The sequence below is a fragment of the Telopea speciosissima genome, chromosome 9, assembly GCF_018873765.1.
Source record: "Telopea speciosissima isolate NSW1024214 ecotype Mountain lineage chromosome 9, Tspe_v1, whole genome shotgun sequence".
NCBI classification, from domain to species: domain Eukaryota; kingdom Viridiplantae; phylum Streptophyta; class Magnoliopsida; order Proteales; family Proteaceae; genus Telopea; species Telopea speciosissima.
In genome coordinates, this window is record NC_057924.1 from 5619698 (window position 1) to 5632639 (window position 12942).

Below are 12942 nucleotides of genomic sequence, written 5' to 3' on the forward strand. Positions count from 1 at the left end.
AACCCTTTACTGTCTCAATTTCAGATGCTTTGCATTCAACCTTGTATGCATTTTTATCTCTAAAGGGTAGATTAGATGGAATCGTTAGCCGCTAGTCGATGATGGGATAGAGTGACAGACAATATATAGCCGACACCACCTGTTATTTTCTTCAACTCTTTAATGTCTTTTTTGGATAAGTAAATTATATTTAAAGAAGAAAAAGAAAAAAAATAAATATACAAAAAAACAGGAAGCTACCTAGAACCTCTTCAACTCTTTAATTCGCTCATTTGTGAAATGAAATTCAGTTTAGGAGTTGAAATACTTATAGAAAAACTACCCAAGACTAGTTGTTTCATTTTTTATCGAAACGTTTTTGGTGGATGAAACGAATTTCCTGGAGTAGATATTTGAAATTTGGGATTGAAGACTTCACATCGACTTTCTTCACCCAACCATCAATTTCATAGCAAGAACAGATTGAAGGAATATGATAATAGGTTCTTACTAAATTTCCCCTCTTTCAATATGGGGAAAATTTTTTTAAGTTCCAATTGTGTTTTCCTTAAACCCTAACCGATCTGGGGAAAAAATTTTCAATTTCAAACCCTAAATTATTTGGGAAAATGAGGATAATTTGGTCATTGTATTCTTTAATTTTGATGAGTTTTTATCAGAAGGGCATTTTAGTCATTAGATTCTCTTAGACTAACATAACATCCAAAATAAACGCTTTGGACCAAAATGCTACACTGCTTTGAAAGTAAGGAGAAGTATGCAATTTGAAAAGTTGTGGGGGGTAATTAGACAAATGAGCATTTTCAGAGGGGTATTTGTAAAGAGCCCAAAGAAACAAAAAAGAAAAGAAAAGGTAGAGTCCTAGATGATGTACAATTAGGCTAGAATCGCTTCTTCCTTTATAAATTAGGGAAGATCGATAAGCAGAGAACAGCAATCACACTCGTAATACCCACAATCGAGGAAAACAGAGCAGTTGAAACATGGAGAAAAAGAACACAATGACGCATCGGTTGCTCTCTCGTCTGCACTCGTCCGACCTTCCCGACGAGTGCCTGCGGTACATATTCAACTTCCTGGGCTTCCTCGACCGTGAAAGCTGCTCTCTTGTCTGTCGCCGTTGGCTCCGCGTCGAGGGTCAGAGCCGACATCGCATCTCCCTCGAGGCCAAATCCGTTCTCCTCCCCGACATCCCCTCTCTGTTCACTCGATTCGATGCCGTCACCACACTTGCCCTAAAATCCGGCACCCCATGCCGATCCGTCCTCATCGGCGACGATGCTCTTGTTCTCATTTCTATCCACTGCCGTAACCTCACTCGCCTCAACCTCCATGCTTGCACGGAGTTGACTGATGCAGGCATGGCCTCTTTCGCCGTCAACTGCAAGGGTTTAAAAGAGCTTTATTGCGGTTTCTGCAACTTTGGTGCTAAGGGCATGAACGCTGTCCTCGATCACTGTTCCTCCCTCGAAGAGCTCTCCGTCGAGTGTCTTGGCGGCCTTACTGACAGTTGTGCTACCATGCCTATCGGACCAGGTGTCGCTGCTTACTCTCTTAAGACCATCTGCATAAAGGAGCAACTTTATAACGGCCAGTGCTTCGGACCGCTGATTGTCGGCGCCCAAAATCTCAGGACCTTGAAGATCTCCCGCTGCTCTGGGGATTGGGATAAGCTCTTCGAAGCCATAGTGGAACGAGTCACCGGTCTGGTTGAGATCCATCTGGAGACAATCCCAATAAGCGATGCCGCCCTTGTCTCTATCTCTAATTGCTTGGATTTGGAGATCTTGCACCTTGTCGAGACTACCAATTGCACGAATGCGGGGCTTGTGTCCATCGCTGATCACTGCAAGCTCCTAAGGGAACTCCACCTCCATAGCTGGAGGGCCAGATATGGTATAGGTGACGGGGGCCTTACTGCCATTGCCAAACGGTGCCATGACCTTGAGGAATTGATTATCTTTGGTGCCAATCCTACTTCTTTGAGCTTGGGTCTGCTCGCTGCCAATTGCCAGAATTTGGAGCGCTTAGCACTATGTTGGTGTGCCACGTTTGGTGACGCCGAGATTTCGTGCATTGCTGCTAAATGCATCGCATTGAAGAATCTCTGTATCATGGGCTGCCGTATCACCGATGATGGGCTGGAAGCGCTTTCTGGTGGCTGCCCTAATCTGGTCAAGGTGACGATGTGGCATTGCCATAGTCTAACTCGTGATGGCACGGATCAGTTGAAGGCAGCTCGGGGTTCATTGGCTGTCAATTTGTTCAATCGCGAGAGCGATCCGTGTCCGTTTTGGGCCAATGTCAAGCTTTATTTCAAAACTCAATCGCTTCGTCCCTGATATACCTTACCTGATAGGACTGTCAATCGGTGGGTTTGGTCTGGGTTTATTTTGATTTTCTCTTACTTACTTATTTGGTCTAATTTGGATTCAACTTACCATGTTTATATATATAATTATAGGAAAAAAAACATGTTCTTTTTATGATTTTTGAGTTACTGTCGATTTTATCATATAAATAAGGTCAGTGAGGTCGAGATGAAGATGTTGAGATGGATCAATAACAAAACTAGGAAGGATAAAGTAAAGAGTGATCACATATTAGAGGCTAGAGCTGATTTGAGAATAGTTCCGATACATGATAAGTTACGAGAACTTCGTTTGAGGTGGCATGACTATGTTGTTCATCATGAGGTGCTTACATCTTGCTAAAATAGAATGATGCAGGACAATTTCAGACCCTGCTCTTGACTGCCTAACTAGAAGTGAAACCAAAACTGCAGAAATATGAAGAACAAAAATAAAAAGATGAGGGACTGTTAGCCATAAACAATGGTAGGACTTTACTTTCAAACTACTATTAAGGTATAGGGGTCTAGGGTTTTTGTTCAAATTTCAATGTTTGAATAATGTCGTAGTGTTTCCTTCAATCCTTGAGAACTTTGAGTTATATGCTCAAAGAAAAGAAGAAATCCATGAACGACTAGATTGACCTTTCAAAAATTTCCCAAGTCGACCAGGTTGATGTTTTTGGCAACGGTATTCTTCTAATTGCCTCAATGGATATCATATTCTATTTAGTTGACTTGTTTTGTTATATCCTTATATGCCTTGGCTTTCATTCTTCTCTACATCAGGTATCTCACTTTCTACATCTCTCTCATTGTCTTCCATATTATTCGAAATATATCTCTCTTATCTTATGCCTTAGTGTTGTTGGTGTGGTATTCTTGGTACATGATCGGTAGTAACAGCGCTGTTGCGTGTGAAAACCTCCGGTGCTTGGTTCGCTCGCGGATGAGCCTGCAAAAACCAAACAATGAGCACAAGAGGGCCGGTGTGGCTCCTGTCTAGGACTCTCCGATGCTCAAGTCAGGTCTCCAACGCGACAGCGTAACTGCGTAGTCAAAAGCAAGGTCATGAATGGTGCTCCATACCTGAGTATTTATAGAGTGAGGAGGAGACGAGACGGTTGGCAGAGTCCTAGTATGGTAGGAGTCTTTCTTTCGGAAGGTTCTCTCGCGTAGAGCGGAGTGGAGAGTTATTTTCGGGGTCGGACTCTTATTAAAGTAAGAGTCCATGTAGAGTGCGATTCTGTGATGCGCGGGGATCGTGGCTCGATCCCTATCCCATGATTCTCGGGATGTGTTGACGTGGCCCGGAGATCCCCGGTGGGGTGCTATGGGAGCCTCAATGGAGGAGGGCTCGGCCTCGGAGGTCGGCTCGGGGGGTCGGCAGAGGAGGTCGGCAAGGGAGCTCGGCCCGAGAGGTTGGTCTCGGCCATGAGCTCTGCTAGGAGTCTATGGCTGACCTGTATGGGCTCGGCCTCAACCACCGGCTAGCTCGCTCGAGTCTGGCCTTGTCGGGTGACTTATCGGAGATGGGGTCGGCCCAAATCGGTTCCTGGCCAGCGGTCGGGTCGGCCATGTGGCAGCCTCTGACAGGCGGGGTGTTTTATGCCTCATCACAGGCCCCCCACTCATCAGGGGTCGGCTCAGCACTGATGAGTGAAGTTTCCTGGTCGTTTATCTGGAAGATTCTTGCGATTGAGCCGAGCTTATTTATTGCTGCGGATTTGACGTTGCACCACCTAACGGTTGGGTGTCAGTGCCACGTCAGCAGAGTCATTATGGTAGGCTCGGGAATTCAAAATGTCCTTTGATCTGGGCCGTTGGATCATGCTGAGCTCTGGTCGGCCGTTGGATCAGTAAAACCCAAGGATTATAAATAGGCGACTCCTAACTATTCATTCTTCACTGCTTTAAGTTATTGACTTCTCGGCAAGCTTAGATCCTTCAGCTCGGTAGATCTCGGCGTTTACTTGCTCGCGATCGACTCGGCCGTTGCTTCGTTCGCGCTCAGCTCTTCTTCAACCAGTAAGTCTTCTCCGCCCAGTATGTTAGTTGGTAGTAGTCCCATGGGCGAGCTGCTCGCCAGGGCGACAGAGGGCGCGAGTCCGAGCCGAGAGCTCCCTGCTCGTTCTCCCACCATAGACTTGTTGGGCTCGACCTCAGATGAGCCCGATGTAGTGGAGCTTTGTCAGGCCGAGGTGGTCGAGCCTCCGTTACTCCTGGAGTTTGACCACGCGGCCCAATCCATAGCCACAGACCGAGCCGAGAACTCTGGGTCGTCCTCATCCGATGAGGAATCAAGTGAGGGAGATTCGTCCGAGGTGGGGGTTGGCTCGGTCAGCTCGCCTGCTGACGCCCCTGAGCCTGAGGAAGGCAGTGTCAGCACCATTCCGAGCACGATCACGGAGGCCGACCTCGACTATCTGAGGACGACCTATGCCATCCCCGAGGACATTCAGCTTCGAGTTCCTAACCCCGGGGAGATGGCCTGCTTCATCAGGCCCGGCGAGGTGGCTCTGTACGAGACGCCCTTCAAGTATGCGTTCAGGCTCCCCGTTCTCAGCCTGGTGGACCAGATCTTGGACCACTTCCATCTGTCTCCTGGTCAGCTGGTGCCGAACTCTTGGCTGGCCGTGTACGGCTTCTACTCCTTGTTCTGCGAGATGGGCCGAGGTGCGAGCGTGGAGCTTTTCTCTCGGCTCTTCTTCTTGAAGAAGTCTCCCGAGAAGGGGTGGTACTACTTCTGCCGCCGATCGGGGAAGAGTGCGGCCACAAATTTCTGGTCGGCACGCCGACCTTCAATAAGTATTGGAAGCCTCGTTTTTTCTTCGCTTCCATTCCCGACAGCCCTCTCCGAGCCGAGTGGAAGGAGATGAACTTGAACTACGTCAATAGGGTACTACCCTTGACCGAGAACGAGATGACCTCGCTCGACCTGATCCTCCAGCGTCCGCCCTTCGATGTCCTCCAGCTTCAGGACGAGGGGTTTCTTCAGAGGTGGCATATGACCGCTGGTAGGAGCCCGAGCCGAGCCCGTCTCCGTTGTCTGAGCTGACCCCTTTACTTAGTTTTCTTTTCCTTTTTTTTTTTTTTGACTAATTTTTGATGTTCTCGATTTCTCTTGCAGTGGTTGGCCATATTCCCCCAATGGATACAGCTCGGCTTAGGGCCGAGACCCTTGCTGACCGACGGAAGAAAAATGCCGAGAAGAAGCCCCGGGGCGAGTCCTCAAAGGCCCCCAAGGGCAAGGCCGTGATGTCGGGACCATCGAACGCTGTGGTCGGCCTTGAGGCCGAGAAGAATACGGCCCCAGCGGGGTCTCCGAGAAAGGGGAAAGGCCGAAAAGGCGAGAGGAGCCCGCCGAGAGACGTCAAGCGTCCGAAACTCTCTGTTAATCTGACGAGTGGTGGTCTTCCGCCCGTGGCTTCGCCCGCCAACATCTCCCGATACGTCTTGGGGAGGGCCTCGGCCAGCAACGTTCCAGTGAGGCCGACCTGGCACCTCTTCCCAGGGGACTCGGCGTTGACGTCGGCCGCGCACGCCAAAGAATGGCTGGATGCAGGTCGGCTTCCAACCGACAAGGAGAAGCTCGAGGCGCTGTCTGACCCCGAGCTCCTCTGCACTCTGTTCCAGGATTTCAACATGGTACGTTTTCTTGTCGGCTTTTGTGATTAGATATGATCTGTGTAGTTTGTCTTGATTTTTGTTCTCATGCTTTTTTTGTAGGGCTTCGCCAAGGCAGTGGAGACCATGCTTCGCTTTGAGCGGCTCCTGATCGAGAACTATTCTTTGGACATCCAGTGCAAGAAGGGTTATCAGGATGCCCAGGATGCCGTTCAGAGGCTCGGGAGACCCAAGAGAAGCTCACTGCTGCTGAGGCCGAAGTGGAGAGCTCTCAGGCCGAGGTGGTCAGGCAGAGAGAGAAGGTCCGGGCTCTGCAGGCTCAGCTTACCGAGGTGAAGGAGAAGGCCAAGGAAGATCTGGCCACGGCTCGGAGCGAGGTAGTCAGCGACTATCTTCAATCGGAGGAGTACGCCGATGTCTGCCATGAGATCAGGAAGCCTCCCTACGCCGAAGGTTTTGAGGCAGGCCGAGCTGAGCTTTTGGCCGAGATCAAGGCGGCGTACCCTGATCTCAATCTCTCTGGTTTTGATGATGATGCGACTACCTTTGCCGGGGAGATGGGAGATGAGGAGGGAGCCGAGGTCACCCAGGCTCTGCCCCTTGAGGCACCTGCTCCGGCCGACGTCTTCCCTCTAGGAGCTGGACCACAAGACCCTGCTGCCGAGCCTATTGATGTGGACACTTCCGAGGTCGCCTCTAAGTCCAACCCCGAGGAGACCGAGATGTAAATTTTTTTATTTTTTTGGGCCGGACTGCCCATTTTGTAACCGTGCCGATCAGTCGGTTTATAATGAATGAAACAACTTATTTTTGCCAGAATTTGTCTAAGTATTTTAACTCGGCGCCCTTAACCTTCTTTTCCTTGTGTACTCTGTTCTATTTGTGGCCGAACTGCCGAGTCGTTTTGCTAGCCGAGCTTAGGAACTTGTCTCTTTTTTACCCATGCCTCATGTGGTCAGCGGCTCGGCCATGCCATGCCTGAGGTCAATGTGATCCTCGCCTTGGTTGGTTAATTCACCGTTCCCTTCGGTCCGATTGGACAGGCTATCATATAAGCGGACGCATGGCCGAGCATCCTTCCTGGCCGAGCGTAATGCCTTAGCTTAGTTTTGAACTTTGTTAGGCTCGGCCGAAGGGGGATGTCTGCTCTTGAGAGGTCGGCCAGGTCTATGAGGACCGGTCTTACGACTTGGCTTAGCTGCCGACCTATGAGGGTCGATCTTTGGGGTCGGCCAGGTCTATGAGGACCGGTCTTACGACTTGGATGCCGACCTATGAGGGTCGGTCTTTGAGGTCGGCCAGGTCTATGAGGACCGGTCTTACGACTTGGCTGCCGACCTATGAGGGTCGGTCTTTGAGGTCGGCCAGGTCTATGAGGACCGGTCTTACGACTTTGACTTAGGAGCTTGCAAATACGTTAAGTGGTGGAGAAAGACTTTATTGAATCAAATGTCGGAACTGAAGCCGAATACAAGCATGCTCAGTTATTGAAAAAACTTCTTCAAATTTTCCGAGTTCCAAGGTCTCGGTACCTTCTTGCCCCCCGGAGTCTGCAAGCGATACGTGCCAGGGCGAATTTGCTTGGAGACTATGTACGGGCCTTCCCAATTTGGTGCTAACTTTCCTTGCTGCCTCGGCTGGGATGCACTGAGTTTTCTGAGAACAAGGTCCCCTTGACGGAAGTGCCGCTCTTTTACTCTGGAGTCATAGTACTTTGCCATCTTCTGTTGGTACGCCGCGTTCCGGAGTAGGGCATTTTCTTGGACTTCATTGAGGAAGTCAAGGTTGGCTCTCAGCCCATCTTCATAGGTCTTCTCATCGAAGTTGAGCACTCGGAACGATGAGGCCATAACTTCAACCGGGGAGAGGGCTTCGGTCCCATAAGCGAGGCGAAATGGACTCTCCCCGGTTGGAGTTCTTACTGTCGTCCGATATGCCCATAGGACACTTGGGAGTTCTTCTACCCATCTCCCCTTGGCCTCATCTAACCTTCTCTTAATGCCGGCGAGTAATGTTCGGTTGGACACTTCTACTTGTCCATTTGCTTACGGATGAGCTACTGAGATAGGTCGAAAGTCAATGTAAAAGTATTCGCAGAACTCCCGGAAGGCCAGGTTATTGAATTGCGTGCCATTGTCTGTGATGAGAATTTTCGGTAGCCCGAACCGGTAGATGACCTTATCTCGGAAGAATTTCTCCATGTTCTTCTCAGTGATGGTGGCAAGGCGCTCGGCCTCGACCCACTTGGTGAAGTAATCGATCGCCACTACCACGTACTTTCTGTTTCCTGATGCCGGGGTGAAATCTCCGAGAATGTCCATTCCCCACATAGTGAATGGGATTGGGCTCAGCATTGAGGTCAACTTTGTTGTTGGTCGGCTTGGGATCTACGCGAACAGTTGGCACTTCTCGCACGTCTTCACGTATCTCATGGCCTCTTCTTGCATTCTTGGCCAATAGAATCCTTGCCGAAGTATCTTGTATGCAAGAGCTCGGCCACCCATGTGACTCCCGCATATTCCCTCATGCACCTCGGTTAAAGCATACTCGGCCCCCTTTGGTCCCAGGCATCGGAGAAGAGGGGCCGAGATTGCTCTTTTGTAGAGCACTCCGTCATTCATCGAGTACTTGGAAGCTCGGATCTTGACCTTCCTTGCTTCGTCTCGGTTCCCCGGGAGCAGGTTATTCTCCAAGTAGTTGACAATGGGGTCCAACCAGGTCGGCCCGTCCTCTTCAATGTGCTTTACGCTTTCTTCTTGTAAGGAGGGCTTCTCCAATATTTCTATGTATTTGACCGGCTCGGATATTGGAGGTCGGCCTCGCCAACCTGGACAAGGAGTCACCGCGGCATTCTCTTTTCTCAGATTCGAGTCATCTCAAAGTGCTCGAGCTCGAAATCAGATCTCGGGCTCGGCTCAGGTACGCTATCATCCTTTCGTCTTTCGCCTCATAGTCTCCGTTGACCTGGTTGACCACAAGTTGAAGTCTCCTCGCACCTTCAACCGCTTTATGCCCATAGCTTTGCTGACTCGAAGTCCAGCTAGAAGGGCTTCATACTCAGCCTCGTTGTTCGAGGCGGGAAACTTGAACCTCAGGGCATATTGGATCAGAAACCCTTCGGGGGCTTACAGTATTAGGCCGGCCCCGCTTCCTCCGGAGTTGCTTGAGCCGTCGACATTCATGGTCCAAATCGGGTCGGCTGTAGCCCCGACCTCTTTGACTGTCTTTTCTTCTCCGACCTCATGTTCGGGCCCCGTGCATTCGACGATGAAGTCAGCAAGGGCTTGTCCTTTTATCGCCGTCCTCGGACGATAGCTTATATCGTATTCACTTAACTCAATCGCCCAGGTAATCAGCCGTCCCGAAACGTCGGGTTTGTGCAATATCTTCTTGAGTGGCTGGTCGGTCAGTACCGCGATCGGATGAGCTTGGAAGTACGGCCTTAGTTTCCTTGCAGCCGTAACAAGAGCGAATGCTACTTTCTCAAACCCGGAGTACCTTGTCTCGGCATCGACAAGAACGTGGCTGATGTAGTATATCGGCTTTTGAGTTTGACTCTCTTCCCTGATCAACACCTCACTGACCGCTACGGGAGTAGCGGCTAAATAGACTTGAAGCTCCTCTTTTGGTTCGGGTCGGCTGAGAAGAGGCGGGTTCTCCAAATATTTCTTCAGCTCTTCAAAAGCTTCCTGACATTCGTCCGACCAAATGAAGTCCTTTGGGTTCCGGATATTCTTTAGGGCTTTAAAGAACGGTAGGCACTTGTCGCCCGATCTCGACATGAATCGTGCCAGCGCCGCCACACGTCCATTTAGCCTTTGTACTTCTTGGATCGTCCTTGGAGGGCTCATCTCTTGGATGGCTCTAATTTTTGCCGGATTAGCTTCGATGCCTCTGACAGAGACCATGAAGCCGAGGAACTTTCCCGAGGTCACGCCGAACGCACACTTGGCGGGATTTAGCTTCATTTGATTCTTCCTTAATACGCCAAAGGCTTCTTCCAGGTCGGCTAAGTGATGTTCGGCCTTCAAACTTTTCACCAACATGTCGTCTACGTAGACTTCCATGTTCCTTCCGATCTGCCCGCGGAATATATAGTTCACGAGGCGCTGGTATGTTGCTCCGGCATTCTTCAATCCGAACGGCATGACCTTGTAGCAGAAATTTTCTTGGTTAGTTCGGAATGCCGTGTACGACTCGTCCTCCTCATGCATCATGATTTGGTTGTAGCCGGAGTACGCGTCCATGAAACTCAGCATCTCGTGACCTGCCGTGGCGTTGATCAAGAGGTCGATCCGAGGTAGTGGGTACTCATCTTTTGGACAAGCCTTGTTGAGATCGGTGTAGTTGACACACATTCTCCACTTCCCGTTTGGTTTAGGGACCATGACGACGTTAGCCAACCAGGTCGGGAATTTTTCTTCTTGGATGAATCCTGATCGGCGAAGCATCTCCACCTCTTCTTTGATTGCAGTTTGTCGATCAAGTGCGTAGTTCCTTCTCTTCTGCCGGATTGGTTTTCGACCCGGATCTACATGGAGTCGGTGCTCAGCTATATGTCTGGGTATGCCCGACATGTCAGCGGCCGACCAGGCGAAGACATCGGCGTTCGCTTTTAAGAAAACTCCGAGCTGATTCCTTTAATCTTCATTTAGTAGTGATCCGAGCTGGACCACCTTGGCTGGGTCATCTTCGCTGAGATGAAGTGGGGTCAGGTCTTCCACGGGTCGTCCTCTTCTCTCGATAAGCTCATCCCGCTGATCCTCGGGGAGATGCTCGACGCACATGGCCATTCCTCGAACATTACCCTTGTTTTGCTTGACGAAAGTAGCGTAGCACTCCCATGCCTTCTTCTGGTCGCCTCGGACCTCGCCGACACCGTTCTCGGTGGGAAACTTCATCTTCAAGTGTGTCGGGGAGATGATGGCTTGGAGGGCGGTCAATGAAGGACGGCCGAGTATGGCGTTGAAAGCCACTACCGACCGTACCACCATGAATTTGACTTGGATCGTCGCCTGACATGGAGCTTGCCCAATTGTGACCAGCAGGTCGATCAAGCCTTTGATGGTCGCGACAGCTCCCGAGAACCCGTGAAGCGAGGTGCCTTCTGGATTGAGCGCTTTGTCGCCGAAGCCAAATTGTCGGTACGCTTCTAGTGACATAAGGTCCACGGATGCGCCGGTATCGACCACTACACGGTGGACGGGTCTGTTCGCAATTTCTACGTGCACCACTAAAGCATCATCATGAGGTAAACTTATACCTTCGAGGTTGGCTTCGGTGAAGGAGAGCGTCGCCGCCGGCTTGAGTTTCTTGGCGGGCATCTCGGCCACTCCGATGAACCGCGCTTTTGCCTTAGCCTTTCGAATAGTCTCTTGCCAGGGCCCTCCGAGGATAGTGTATATGGGAGCTCCCTTGTCACTGCTCGGCCCGGATCCGTCCTCTTTCTTATCGGCTCGGACTTTATCATCATCTCGTTCGACTCGCTTGTTTTCGGCCCTAGGCTCGGCTCTTCTTTGATCTCGGCCTTCAGGCCGCCGACCTCCACGATCTTCTCAGCCTCCTTTGACATATCGCTTCAAGTGGCCCGCCTTTATCAGCTCTTCGATTTCTCTTTTCAGCTGGTAGCAGTCCTCGGTGTCGTGACCGGTGTCCTTGTGGAACTGACAGTATTTGTTGGGATTCCGAGATGACCCCGCTTGCATCGGTCGGGGTCGGCGGATGTACCCCCCATCTTGTATTTGCATCAAGATCTCCTTGCGCGAGGCATTCAGTGGAGTGTAGTCGGGGCTCCGAGCTCAATCTGACCTGTCAGCTCGGCGATCCGTCCTGGGCCTTTTGTCTTCCCTACGGTCGTCTGTTGTCGGCCTTTTCTTGTCGGTACGGCCTTCGTTGCCCTTCCGGGCTTGGAGGACCTTGGCCATATTTACGAACTCGTTGCACCTCTCCAAGAGCTCGGCCAGGTTTCTTGTGGGCTTCCGGGCCAAGTCCTTGATAAGGTCCATGTCGGCCAATCCGTTGCTCATAGCTGTATGGGCCATGGTCTCATCCAAATCCTTGATGTCTAAGGATTCCTTGTTGAAGCGGGAGACGAATGCTCGGATCGACTCATCGGGCCTTCGCTTCATGCTGAGGAGGTTGACCGTTGTCTTCTTGTGTTTCTTACTACTCTAGAAGCGCGTGACAAAGGCTCGGCAGAGTTGAGCGAAGCTTTTTATGGAATTTGGCGGCAACCAGGAGAACCATGAGGTCGTCGCGCCCTTGAGGGATGCAGGGAAGGCTCGGCAAGAAACGATCTCGGTTCCCCCGTACATGGTCATCATCGCATTAAAGTAGTTGATGTGATCTGTCGGGTCGGTCGTCCCGTCATATCGGTCGAACGGGGGAGGTTTGAACCCGTTTGGTAGCGGTACGGTCATGATCTCGGGAGGATAAGGGTGACGCCCGACCAAAGAGTAGGCGTCCGGGGTCGCTTGTTTCTTCAACCCCTCCACTTGCTCCGCCAAGTCTCGTAGCCGCTTTTTCAGCTCGGTTTCAGGTGCTCGGCCAATCGGCTCCTCGGCCCGGGGTCGATAGGGTCAATCCTCCCATTGTGGTCGGCCATTCTGGTCAGCTCGGTCCTCACCATCCTTTCTTGTTCTTTTTTCCTCCTGGAAGTTGGACCCAAGGGGGCTCCCCTGTTGTTCTTCTCGGGGAGGTGAGCTTTGACGCCGGGGAGTATGACGAGATCCTTCTCCTTGTCTCGGCGTTCGCCTTTCAACCGGCTCTTTCCTTTGTTCTCGGACTCTCCTCGGCTGTTCGTCCTCTCCGATCCGTCCAGAAAATACCGACCTCCTCGCTACCGAGCCGGCTGGTTCGATTTCCTGCCCTGTTCGCGGGCTTTGGCGATGCTCTTGTTCATCCCGCCGAGCGCCTCTACTAGGGCACTAAGGTGGAGTCTTCTGACGAGACGGGTGTGAGGACGC

At 51.0% G+C, this 12942-nt stretch overlaps 1 protein-coding gene across 1 annotated transcript; it reads left to right on the top strand.

The window, feature by feature from the left end:
* The first annotated feature begins 983 nt into the window (after nt 1-983).
* On the top strand, nt 984-2342 carry LOC122640291 (F-box protein At1g47056-like). Its single transcript, XM_043833443.1, has one exon. It carries the CDS (start codon nt 984-986, stop codon nt 2340-2342), a length of 1359 nt encoding a protein of 452 aa, XP_043689378.1.
* The last annotated feature ends 10600 nt before the right edge of the window (nt 2343-12942 follow it).

What these genes read in the sequence shown, in the direction of transcription:
- LOC122640291 (XM_043833443.1), top strand. Translation starts at nt 984, where the DNA reads ATGGAGAAAAAGAACACAATGACGCATCGGTTGCTCTCTCGTCTGCAC.